We start from the raw sequence: 13,704 nt of genomic DNA on the forward strand, positions 1-13,704 counted from the left end.
CTTGGGAAAAGATGTATACCGATGTGCTTGACGATCATGCACCCATCAAAATGAGAAAGCGTAAGGCGGCTTCAGGCCAATCCAAATTTATTACACCGGAGATAAGAAAGGCCATTCGGAAGCGAAACAGTCTAAAACGAAAATTTAACAAAACAAGGAAAACAGACGACTGGGAAGCATACCGAGTGTTAAGAGATCGCGTGGTCTCCATGAGGCAAAAGTCTGTTGTTAAACATTTCGATCATCTGTGCTGCTCACGTGCTGAAAACTACAGGGCTTTTTGGCGGTCACTACGTCCTCTTTTACACACAAAGAAACGTGCGCAAAGCGATTTGATCATTTTAAAAGAAAACAGCAGAACGATTATCGATCAAGCTCAAGTAGCAGAGATTTTTAATGACTATATCACCGATAGGTTAACAATCGATTCATACACTCCGTTCCAACATCAGTCACATACCTCTCGCTTACCTAAGAACAGCATAGCCAGTAAGAGCTTTACTTTTCGTTTTACAAATCACCACAAAGTAAGGCAAATACTCAACGACATCAAGGCAAACAAAGCCCAGGGATATGACTTAATTCCGCCACGCGCAGTCAAAACAGCGGCACCATCAGTGTCTGAACCGCTAAGTGATCTTATAAATACTATTATTGCAATGGCAGAAGTCCCCGAAGGGTGGAAGTATGGTCAGATTACACCTTTACACAAAAAGGACAGCGTGTTGGACAAAGCAAACTTTAGACCTGTCACCGTGCTGCCCGCATTCGACAAAGTGTTTGAACGCATTGTCCATACTCAGATGAGTAGTTATTTTGATACCATTTTCCGCGATTATACGTTCGTGTATCGGAAATTGCATGGCTGCTCTGCGGCGTTATTAACACTTACCGAAGAGTGGAAAGAAAAACTTGATCAAAGCCACGTTATTGGTGCTGCTACACTGGACCTTAGCAAGGCATTCGACTGTATCCCTCACGATCGTCTGTTGGAAAAGCTTAGATTTTACGGACGGGATGAAAGATCATGGTCCCTCCTTCAGAGCTACCTCTCACATTGCTACCAACGAGTCAAACTGGGAAACAGTTTTTCATCGTTGAATGTCGTTCGTAGTGGTGTACCCCAGGGGGCAATATTAGGACCGCTTCTTTTTAATATTTATATGAATGATTTGGCCTATGCTATAAACGAGAGCAGCTTATTGAGCTTTGCAGACGACACCAATTTACATGCTTCAAACGAATGTCCCCGCGCAGTAGAAAACATTATTAACCAAGGTCTGTTCAATACCACCTCTTGGTTTAAACAAAACGGAAAGATCGCCAACCCGACAAAATATAACGCCATGGTGCTAGGAAATGCAAATCAGTGTGGCATCAGCATAGAATGTGCGGGTAAAGAGATTCCAGTATCCAAGGAGATAAAACTACTGGGCATAACTTTAGGCGAAAAACTAAAATTTGATTCACACATTGCGGACATTTGTCGCAAGGTGGGGAGCCAAATAAACGCTCTAAGCAGGTTAAAGAACATTCTACCTTGCAAAACGAAGGAATCCTTGTATCGAGCTTTTATTTTACCATATTTTTCTTATTGTAGTCAGGTTTGGTATCACTGTGGAAGAAGGAATATAGAAAAACTGGAAAGAACAAATGCGAGGGCCTTGAGATTTGTGTACAGCGACAAGATCTCGACGTACGAAGCGTTCTTAGGGCGTATCGGATCAACATCAACCTTAGAAAATCGTCGCACCCAAGACATGTTACTGACTGTGAACAATATTGTTCAAGGCAGGGCTCCATCCAGTTTCAAAAATCTTATAACTGAGAAGAGAACAGCGTACAATCTTCGCGGAAATTTTAATCTTTCCATACCTAAAGTGAACACTACCAGATATGGTCTTAAGTCGTGGCGTTATGCTGCAGCAAAGCGTGATATTCGTTCCATGGCAGGCTCAAAAGACTTTTTGAAAAAGATTCGGCAAACTGATTTTCATGTTTAATACACTTTGATTATATTTTATCACTTTTAGCTCGTTTTTTTTTTTTTTTTTTTTTTTTTTTTAAGTGATTTTTAAATTAGCTTGATGTAAATACCTTTTTTTAACGCTTTTATAATGTTGTACATTACTTAATTTAAATCGTGGAGCACCTGGAAACTAGCGAACAGCTAAGTGTGTACTTTTCCACGTTAAATAAAGTATGTCTATGTCTATGTCTAAACAAAAATAGTGAAGTTACACTAGGTACAAATATCTGTGGTCCGTGGTAACATGAATAGGGAAGGAGAAGCATGGATGGCATAATGGTGAGAACACTCGCTCCCACCAGTGAGGGCCCAATTTGATTCTGAACTGGGTTGAGTTTGTTTCTGGGTCATGCCTTACTTAAAGGCTTTTTCTTCAGGTTCTCCAGTTTTTCTGCCTCGTAAAAAACCAAGATTTCCAAATCCCCATGCAATTTGAATAGAGGACCCACAAGAAAACAAGCCGAGGCTAACATGGCTTCCCCTCTGAATATTGTAATGTATTACCAACAATATTTACAAATGTTGTGGACTGATTAGCACTTTGACCCTTTTTTTACAAACGTTTCTTTAAAAACTTTCCAAGTAAAAAGATCTACTTATGTTCTTACAATGCACATCAATGTCCACCACTGTAGAGTCCTCTCCACAAGTGTTGTTTGCAGTGCACCTGTATTCTCCATCTTGAATTCGGTTGATGTTAGTGATGTTCAATAGGTTTCCCTTGATGTGCTCACCAGACGTGATGTTTGTCCACATAACAGTTGGGTCAGGAATACCTGCAGTCACACTACAGTTCACTTCCACATTTTCACCTTCTTTGACAACTAGTATATTTTCAGCCTGTTCCACAGATGCCGGGACTGAAAAAGACATTCAAATGTACATCAAGTATACATGATCCCTTGCATAACGAGGCATAAACTTAGGTCGATACTTTAACGTAAGAAGGTTGATGACAGACTTTCTTACATGCATGCAATAATAGCTTTTTACCTGCATGGATTACAGGGGGTACATGCCATAAAAAGACATGAACTGAAGACTTAAAACTAGAAATTTTCGTTGCAATTCTTTTAGTTGGAAATGGAGGAGACTACATCATATCATTCAGTCCTATGATCATCACCACATCATTTGTCTGAATATGTCTGAAAAAAACCCGAGGAAAAAAACTGTGATGCATGTGACCAGACTGAGAGAAAACTGGCTGAAAGAAAAGTAAAAACTAAAACTCGTCAACTGAGATGCTACCCATTCAGCTGGAAAAGTGGTGATAAGGGACTATTAGATACCAAATTGGGCAAATTAGAATGGAATGCTCATGACACACCATCAGATAATAATTTTACTATGAGGATAGCTGGTAATTTGCCGGAATGCATGGTTAAGTTATTAACTTAATTTTGAAGACCACGGGGGACGTACATTTATATAACACAAGGTGTAGGCAACTGTATCTCACAACTCTCAATGTTTAAATATCAAGAGTGCGGCCAATTCCTTATATAATAAACATTTTTAGAAAACAGCCATAAGAAAATGCGCATGCTGATTGGTTAAAAATCGTGTTCCTATAAAACAATTAGATTATGAGCTTGAGATTTCTATCGCGTGATAGTTGACGAGGGCGCAGCCCGTGTCAACTATCACGTATAGAAAATCGAGACCTCATAATCTAATTGTTTTAGTATAAATCTACTAGTAGTGCAAAACTTTATCTAAATCACAGACACTTCGAAAACACAAGAAGCGGCCGTCATTTTGTTAACAGGGCACACCGCTACGCTGCTCACTATCTATCACAGAATAGATAGTGAGTAGCATAGCCAATCAGAGAATGGCATTCGTGATAGAACGCTAGTTGATTTATACTAAAACTTGATAGAAACACAGAACTGGCACGAGCTGCTGACGTAATGATGGCGCGACCAATGAAAATTTACATTTTGTTGATCAAAGTTAGCAAGTTGTTTTCCTTATTGTCATCGCGGTGTTTTCTTAAAGAAATAGAAAACATGTTCTCCATGTTACTATCGAGTTCTAGAAACACTCTAGAAAGTTTGGGAGAACTAGAAAAAGCTGGGGAAACACTCACCGGCAGCTCATGTTCCCACAGCATTTCTCGTTCTTGCAAACTTCTACTCGTTTTTCCATTAAACAATTAGATTATGAGCTCGAGATTTCTATTGCGTGATAGTTGACTTGGGCTGCGCCCTCCCCAACTATCACGCATAGAAATTGAGAGCGAATAACCTAATTGGTTTACTATAAATCTACTAGCTGCTCAAAACTTTATTGAAATCCTCTTCATAGACACTTCGAAAATGCCAAGAAGCAGCCGTTATTTTGTTAGCAAGGGCACACTGCTACCCTACTTACTATCTATCGCAGAATAGATAGTGGGTAGCGAAGCCAATCAGAGCACGGCATTCATGATAGAACGCTAGTAGATTTATACTAAAACTCGATAGAAACACGGCACATGTTTTCTATTTCTTAAACAAACTGTAGGTAATTGTGTTTATACACACAACAAATCATCAGCGGTAGAAATAAATTGTAGGACCATGGTAATGTTGGAATCAAGTTCTTTCAATGTGGCCCATGAATAGATTACCAAGTACCGGTGCCAATGGGGAGCCCATGGTGACGATGTCTATCTGATCATAATAGTTCCCTTGGAATAGACAGACATAATTTCTATTCCAAGGGAAATATTATTATCAGATAGATGGCATCGCCATGGGCTCCCCATTGGCACCAGTAGATGTACTTGCTAATCTATTCATGGGCCACCATGAAAGAATTTGGCTCCAACAAGTCATCAGTACAATTACATAACCAACTTTGTTTGTAACATATCTCATGGAAATTTGTCACTATCCTATCCCTATCCTATCCCAAGAGACTCTTTCTTTTTCAACCTTAAAACATTTCAGACACCGCTTTTGCGAGAACTTTCCTAAAACGTATTTTAGTCAGTACTGACACATTCGCCTAATGGCTTGTGTGCCACATATTTGTTCTTATATCACATTTTGATGTCATCTGTGATCTATTACTGAACTAACGCACCGCAACATGGAAATTATCTACATGTACTTGTTAAAATTATTATAATTACTGCACATTAAAATTACAGTTACTGCACATTAAATGAAAGGCCACCGGCAAGAACGTCCCCTAGATTTTTTGGCCATAATTTTGAAAGTGCTCAAAAATAGCTGAATTCTGGCATGTGGGCTTCGTTCTACCCAAGAAACATTGCATTGAAGTTTTTTCACTGGGTGGCTCTTCGTTTTCGAGAAATAACGTATGCAAAAAAACTCAGTTTTCCAAGCGGCATCTTTTAGAGATCTTTTGTTGGACGAATAAGAGAAGAAACCTTACTTTTTTTTTTTGAACAGCAAACAGGCAGACTGTTTATAGTGTATTCCACAGAATCTTAGCTGTCTTTAAGTCAAAGGAAAATAGTATATAGAGCGGAAATCTGGGAACAGATTGTTTACTTCAGTTATTGTGACGTGAAACACAACACGTGAATCGATCGAGCATCAAAGGGAATACCATCGAACAAAAAAGAGATGTGCTGCATTAGAGCTATGTCGACTAATACCTTAAGTATTGTTTTAAAGTACCTTGTATGCCTGCCTGGTGGCTGAGAGGCATCATAAAGCCTTGATAAACCCATAAGTCATCAACACGGTTTACAAAATCAAAATGTGTTCTGAAACTTTGAAGGCAGCTGATATACCGTAATCGTGTTATCGGCGTTTGAAGTCAGATTGCTCCAGGCAGCAAAGTCCATGAGCAGTTCTTGCCCAAGAAAAAAACCCTCTCGTGAGTTGTGGCCCATTTGCCAAGCATTGCTAGCATCAAAGTTTGGAAAGCAAGAACTGGTTTTAGACTTGTAAAATATGTCTTGTATCGACCGCCATGTTTTCCCGCGCACGAGGTGTAAAGACCCTTCCCGGCATGCATTGCAATCACGTTCTGCGGACGTTTCTTAACTAGGTTTTTTTTTTTAATTTATTGCCACAGAGAGTCCCACAGATAATGGCCAACAAGTACTGATCGATTGTAACATAGATCTGTGATCAAGGTTGCGCTGATTTTATTTCAAATTGACATGATTTTCAGTGTTTTGAACTTCTGGGATTTGCGTGGAAGGGTTAATCTGTTAATCTGTCAGCCCTATTTATAGGCCCTCTGCTTTGACTGTTTAGTAGTGACATCCACATTGATTGATAGTAGCATTTTACTGCCCTTGTGTGAAATGAGCATTTCTGCGGTCTTGCGCTCTGATGAAATCAATATTTCACTGTTTTCTAAGTGAAATCCTGTTCACATCCTTGCTGTCACATGTTAACATGAATCAACATATTAACCTATCTAGACCTGAAATCAACATTTTTGAGCTTATGCACTGCGCGAAATTGACATTTTGCTGCTTTCTAAGACAAATCAACATCCTTGTCGCCAGGCATCAACGCAAATCAACATTTTAACCTATTTCCACCTGAAATCAACATTTTTGAGCTTATGCATTGCATGAAATTGACAGTTTGCTGCTTTCTAAGAGAATCGACATCCTTGCCATCAGACATTAACGTGAATCAACATTTTAACCTATTTCCATCTGAAATCCGTTGACATTCTTGAGCTTATGCTTTGCGTGAAAAATTGACATTTTGCTGCTTTCTAATTAAGGGACATCAACATCCTTGTGTTCACGTGTTAATGTGAAATCAGCATTCTAACCTGTTTCCACCTGAAATCAACATTTTTGAGCTTATACGTTGCGTGAAATTGACATTTTGCTGCTTTCTAAGAGAAATCAACATCCTTGCCGTCAGGCATTAACGTAAAATCAGCATTTTAACCTATTTCCACCTGAAATCAACATTTTTGAGCTTATGCGTTGCGTGAAATTGACAGTTTGCTGGTTTCTAAAAGAAATCAACATCCTTGCCGTCAGGCGTTAACTTGAACCAACACTTTTTTTCCAGTCTACATGTACATCCTAGCCCCCCCCCCCCCCCCCCCCAATTTTTCCTCACAATCAGCTTCAATCTCCCCTCTTGATTACACCTGGTTAATCTTTTTGAGTCACTGGATACTTGAGATAATGTTTTGCTCTAAATATGCAACTGAACTTACTTTAAAAATAACTTCAAACTCACCATCAACAGTCAAGGTAGTATTGCCACTTTTTCCAATCCCTTGGATAGGGATAGAATTATTAGCCTCACATCTGAGCACAAACTGGCCAGCAGTTTCCATTGTTTTTACCCAAGTTCCTGATATTCCCGTATTATTAATCACAACGTCATTTTGATACAACAAATAAGTATGCACTGGTGGGTTAGCTTCAGCAGTGCATGTGAAGTTTAATACAACTCCTGTACACACTTTGCTTGATGTATTTGTGATTAGGTGGACATTTTCAGGTTCATCTGCAAAGAAATAAGAAAAAAAAAATGATTATGATCTCTCATTTATTCTTGCTCTTGTACAAGTATTCAAATGCCTATCAAACACATTTGCCATCCATAGCTATCTGTGCATACAAATATACAATGGTCTACAAAGTACATCCATGTAAATGAGGGCTTTAAAGAAAATCATTTAAGCTAAGACAACAAGAAAAAATCTCTTTTGTGTGGCTTTCCTATAATGTTAGAAAAACGGCAAGGTAAAGGCTGGTGCTAATCTCACATTTCCATATCGCAGCGTAAGGCGACTAGGATAACTTAACTCCCCCTAGATGGGATGTTAATCCATCACAGGGTTACCCCCAGCATTAAATTCCTCGGTACCCATTTAAACAAATGGCAGCACAAACTCAGACTGGAGTCACACTAACGATTACTTTTAAACTGAACCCACAAATGATCCTGTAAACAACCCTTGTAGATTTGTGGGATCATTCAGGACAGTGCTTCATGCAATTCTTGGAAAATGTTGGACCAGCAAGAGAGTAGAGAGAGTAGAGAGAGTAGAGAGAGAGAGAGAGAGAGAGAGAGAGAGAGAGAGAGAGAGAGTTAGTTGATTTTAGTTATTGGCCCTCTTGACTAACCTAGCCATGTTATGATTAAAAACCATTTAGGACACCAAAAGCGATACATGACACCTCACATTCACATGCTCTTTGGCTTCAGGAAAATTTTTTGGGGCACCTACTAGAAACTAACGAAGTTTTAATCAGCACCCTACCCCAAGACCCCTAGTATTTTCTAGTTTGGAAGTACAGAGTACAACCTGTTCAGATTTTTAACGGTTATTTTTATCCCTGTTATTCTCCATTTTATTCTTTTCATTATAACTTATTTTTTTAATGTAAATTGGTGTAGTAGTGTTTCATGTCATTGTCGCCAAGGAGGTTCACTGTTGCAGTAATGAAAACTTAGGAAATTATACAAAAATTTATAACTCTATCATATGCCAGACAATTTCCCTATAGAGCGACCTAAAGTTCTTTCCTATTAGCCTTCAAAACTTGATGATGCTTAGCATTATTATGGAGTTCAATCAGAGTATTCATATTACTGTTGTTGCCTCAAATGCCACTGAACTGAGTTTCTGAAATTGTCAAGGAGTTGGGTTCACACTGCTTGCTGTGTGTCTTTCGAATCCATTATTACCAAACCATCAGTAATCGCTGGAGAGAAGTTTGTTTCTAATGGATATCCCTCCTCTTTTGTACAGAAGATCACAAAGGCATGAACAACCCCAAGAAGAGAGCCCGTCACGGAATTTAAATCCACCGCCGTTTTACCTTATGTCCAAGGAGTTTCGGAGTCTCTCCACCGCTGCCTAGAACCACAAGGCATTCACACCGTCTTCAAGTCTGACACAACACACCGGTCACACTTAGTGCAACCAAAGGACACTATGATTATTATTATAATAATCGTATCTATGACGAAATTCTCGATCATGATTGGTTCTCTGCATGCCTATTTGCCACGTAATCGGCATGCGATCACGTGGGTGTCCAATTACAGGTATCCAATTTGAACTTTTTGTAATTTGGATACCTGCGATTGGATACCCATGTGATTTGCACCTCAGTTGTGCACACTTAAATGGCTTTCTTTACAATGTTTCCTACAGTTTTCAAAACTTATGAAACGTGTTACATATGTTTTCGCACAAAAGAAGTTCACAAAAGACACTTTCAATTCCAAAATTTGTTATCGACTCGATTAATTACTAACTGGACCTCATGTTGTACAATTCAGGGAGTAATTGTGCTTGTAATTTCAAATCGACCTCACGCTGATCCAATTTTAAAATAACTCACACGATTACTCCCTGAATTGTACTCCACTCGGTCCAATTATTATTACTGATTACTCTTATTCTTATTCTTATTGTTATTGTTATTCTTCTTATTCTTATTATTACTGGTATTATGAGAAGGATGAAGTATACAGCTAGTCATGATGAAGACACAAAACTGCAGTCTGGGGATAATAGTTGTGGCCTTATCATGTCCACAATGACAGTACTTACAATTGTACAATCAGGTTTTTAACAGGAATCAGTGATTAGACAATATTTCCAAGAGAACCAGGTAATATTCCTAGAATACTGTGTCTAGATGCCCAGCAGCCAGGAATTGTTTTCAAAAGACTAGATACCGGGCGGTCTGAAATTAATATAGAATTTCCACGGAATAACTCATTCCATTCTTCTTACAGTAGTAGATCCTTATTTAGAAATGTCAAGTGATTAGAAGTATATTTACTATTTTGGCTCTGTAGTTGAGGAAATTTTTTACCTTGGCAATCCTATAAAATCTCCATGTTTTGACACTTAGAAAATATTGTACTCTGGCCTTTTTTCCCCAGTGCATGATATTCTCGGTTATTTTAAGGACTATTAAAGTAGTGTTATCAGTTAAAAGATAAGCTACAAGAAGGAAAGTAATGGTTTGAGTGTTCTTTAATCACATTTTACTTGGAAATAATTTATGTACATAAAATGGTATTTTCATCTTATTAAAGTTCATGATTCCTTTTTCAGACAGAGATATATTAATGATCAAAGGAAATCTGGCTCATTAAAAATCCCAGTGGGTTCTTCTAGTCAATAACTTGTACTTATTGATCTATTTTCTGTATTTGAGTATGACATGGTAATGTAAAATTCCAATAACTGAATAATAAATAATAAATAACAATAACAATAAATAATAATAACATTACAAATACACGAGCTAGCTGCTGGTGAATTGTCAACCCAGAACCATGTATTGAGCGTGCTTTTATTTCGGCATAATTAACCAACACCCATCCTGCATGTGCAATGATAAAGATGAAAACTAACTGCTGAGACAGTTTAAATTAACAAAACAAATGCCTTTTCCACTATTATTAAAAATTCTTTCTTTGTGGGCTTTTCTTGAGGGATTCAAAGGAGCTCGTTAATTGAATTTGTTTTTGCTTTATCAGCCCTGAATCCAATATAAACCCCAGTGTGAGAGATATTGCTATCCAATAACTGTTACTACACAGGAATGGCACACCTTCCGGTTTCCCTTCTCCAGACAACCATATCTACTGAGAACATTTTGCCAATAGGCTGCAGTTGTTTCTTATGTCCACCCCTGTTTCTCATGGCCAGCTGAAGCAAATCAAGGTCCAAACAAAGCTGGGAGAATTTGGTGTGTGTGGTGACAACTTTACAACAACTTTATTATGACTCACATATTTACAATTTTACAGAAACATATACCCATTAAGTTAAAAAAGCTTGACAATAGTAACAGCGCGAACCCACAGATAGCCTGGGCTAATCTAGGCAGGCCACATCTATATTTACATTAGACCATTAATACATAAACAAGATTGTTATGCAACTACTTATAGAAGGATTTACAAAACCGTTTAATACAAGTACATTCACATATTTTGATTGACACTAGGAACTATGATTTTACTACAGATAAACTAAACTATGGGTTGAAATTAATCAGGAACTAAATTTAAGAACTTGAGTCAGGGTGTCCACTTCAACATAGTCATCCCTATCTGATAGAGTCTCAAATAAAAATCTACGAATTTTTTTCTTAAAGATTGGTTTAGATAAATCTCTCCAGTCTGGAGAAATTTGATTCCATAATATCACTCCAGTTCTCGAAAAAGAGCATTTGAAAATTTCCGACTTAACTTCTTTACGAAGATAATTCCCTTTCGCCGCATGCCTTGTGTTGTACCCATGAATTTCATTTGATCTAGTGAAAAGAGCTGTGATAGGCGAAGGGGCTAATTTTTTTTCCAAATATCATGCATGAGATTCACAATCACATCAAAATAGATCATATTTACAGGTAAAATCTCTGATTGAATGAAAACAGGAATAGCATGAGCATCACTGGGTGCAAAATAAATCAGTCGAAGAGCTCGTTTTTGGAGAACAAGTAGTTTGCCAATGTACGACTTGGCTGCGCGACCCCATACACAAATCCCATAGGATAAATATGGCAGAATAAGTGAGCGATAAATCATTAACAGAGTCTTAGTCTGGCTAGAATTCCAATAGTCTTACTTATTTTCAATGAGATAAAGTCGATATGGTGCTACCACTTTAGGTTACAATCAATAAGAATTCCCAGAAATTTCACAAAATCTTTACGATTGGAGAACAGAACTTATTGGCACTGTTATCATACATTTTGATACTAATTTCCTTATTAGTCTTCTTCTGGGTCAGACAAAAGATAACAAAATTGGATTTCTTGATATTTAGAGTAAGCTTATTTACAATTAAACACTCTGAAACTTTACTCAACTCTGAGTTAACTACTTGTTCAAGTACTTTTAAATTTTTATGAGCAAATTGGATAGTGGTGTCGTCCGCAAAACGAAAAAAATTTAATTTATCAGAAGATTTAAGAATATCATTAATATAAATAAGAAATAAGAGAGGACCCAACACAGATCCCTGGGGGGCACCACAAGGATTTAGTTCTTTAGGTGAGACATATCATGCCCATCGATTTGGGTTACTTGGGATCTTCCCTTAAGATAGGATGAGAACCATTCTAGTATAATTCCTCTGATTCCATAGCAGTACAACTTATGTAATAGAATTTCATGATCAACCGTGCCAAACGCCTTTTTTCAGATCGATAAACACTCCAGTAGAGAACATCCCATTGTCCATGTTGTTTTGGATCCTATTTACTATATCAGTTAATGCATGCTGTGTGGAGTGTTTCTCTCTAAAACCATACTGTGACTCATAAAACAGACCGTTTATCTCAAAGAACAATTTTAAATGCTTGTACATTAGTCCTTCAAGGATTCTGTTGAATATAGAGAGCAGCGATATAGGACGATAATTATTGGGGTCGGTATCCTCATCACTTTTGGAGACAGGCACCACTTTAGCTAGCTTTAATTTACTAGGAAAGGTTCCCTCAAGGATCGAAGCATTCATTATTTCCTTTGGTGGTTGACTAATAAAACATTTTCAAACTTTTAAAATATTAACAGGGCATGAGTAAACTCCATGTGACTTGTTCGAAGGTAATAGCGATATCTCTGATTCTACTTCACCAAAAGTGACAGGATCGAAATAAAAGGCCTTTGGATTATTAACAGGAAATTCCTAAAAATGGCGTTCCAAGTGGGGTAGCTTAGCAGCTAAAGCTGCTCCACATGAAGCAAAGTGTTTGTTCAGGATGGAAGGTAATTCCTTCTGATTGTAGATTAAACGACCGCTGCTTTCCTCCTGTAAGGCAGGGATTTTTTTCATTTTTTCCTTCCGCGATGAATGAGTTCACTTATAACTGCCCAGGTCTTTTTCATGCTGGAAATATTCCATTGAAAATAGTTATGAAAATATTGTTTCTTACTTAGTCTAATTAGAGTTGTAATTTTATTTCTATATAGTCTATATTGATCTTTGAAGTTAGAATGGTATAGGCTGTTCTTAATTTTGATTGATTTCCTTATACCCTTGGTAATCCATGGTTTAGAAGGTTGTCTTGCTATGTGTTTTGAGACAGATTTTAAAGGCACGTGGGTGTTAACTACCTTGTTGAGTTTGTTGTAAAATTTTGAAAACAATTTATCGGTGTTCATATTTGGTGGAGAAATTATTCCACTCCAGTATATATTTTAGACCTCCACTAAAAATTTAACTTCCGAAAGTGCAAAAAATCACCGACTTTTTTTAAATCTGTTAACACTCCTTTTCATTAGGTTATTTGACATTACACAGAACTGCGAAAAGTGATCACTGGTATCTGAAATTATATTACCAGAGGATAAGAGATTGGTTATATTATTTACAAGTATGTTGTCAATTAGGGTAGCGGAATTTCTGTAAACTCGTGCAGCTTTATCTAAATTGGGGTTAGGTGCACTTTAATTATTTGACCTCTTTTATTTTAAGTGTTTGAATGTGTTCACGTATCGTATCGAAGAGCGTCACTTTTAATATTCATCTTGTCACCACGCAGGATTCTCATTTAGAGGTGGTCACAGGTTAAAAAATTAGCTACTTCGATTTTTGAGCTGCATACTTTTTGTGAAATAACATGTGCATAAGGTGTATAGATTGAGAAAACACGGGTTTTTCAGAGCATGACTGCACCTTAACCGTCTTTTTCTCAAGGCAGTCAAGGCTGTAGCGAGAATGGGGGCATGGGGTGAGGGTGC

General features: G+C 37.7%; 1 protein-coding gene across 1 annotated transcript in view; it reads right to left on the reverse strand.

Annotated features, from left to right (window-relative positions):
• LOC110047881 (uncharacterized) overlaps positions 1–13,704 on the reverse strand; it is a 60,408-nt gene that overhangs the window by 23,857 nt on the left and 22,847 nt on the right. The window contains exons 4-5 of the mRNA XM_089294297.1: positions 7,213–7,485; positions 2,638–2,889 (exon numbers count right to left, since the gene is read on the reverse strand). Of these exons, the coding sequence (XP_089150423.1) occupies positions 2,638–2,889; positions 7,213–7,485 (525 nt within the window). The remainder of the gene's footprint in view (positions 1–2,637; positions 2,890–7,212; positions 7,486–13,704) is intronic.

The sequence above is a fragment of the Orbicella faveolata genome, unplaced genomic scaffold (genome assembly GCF_042242905.1).
Source record: "Orbicella faveolata isolate gen_17 unplaced genomic scaffold, um_ofav_v1 contig_25, whole genome shotgun sequence".
Taxonomy (NCBI): domain Eukaryota; kingdom Metazoa; phylum Cnidaria; class Anthozoa; order Scleractinia; family Merulinidae; genus Orbicella; species Orbicella faveolata.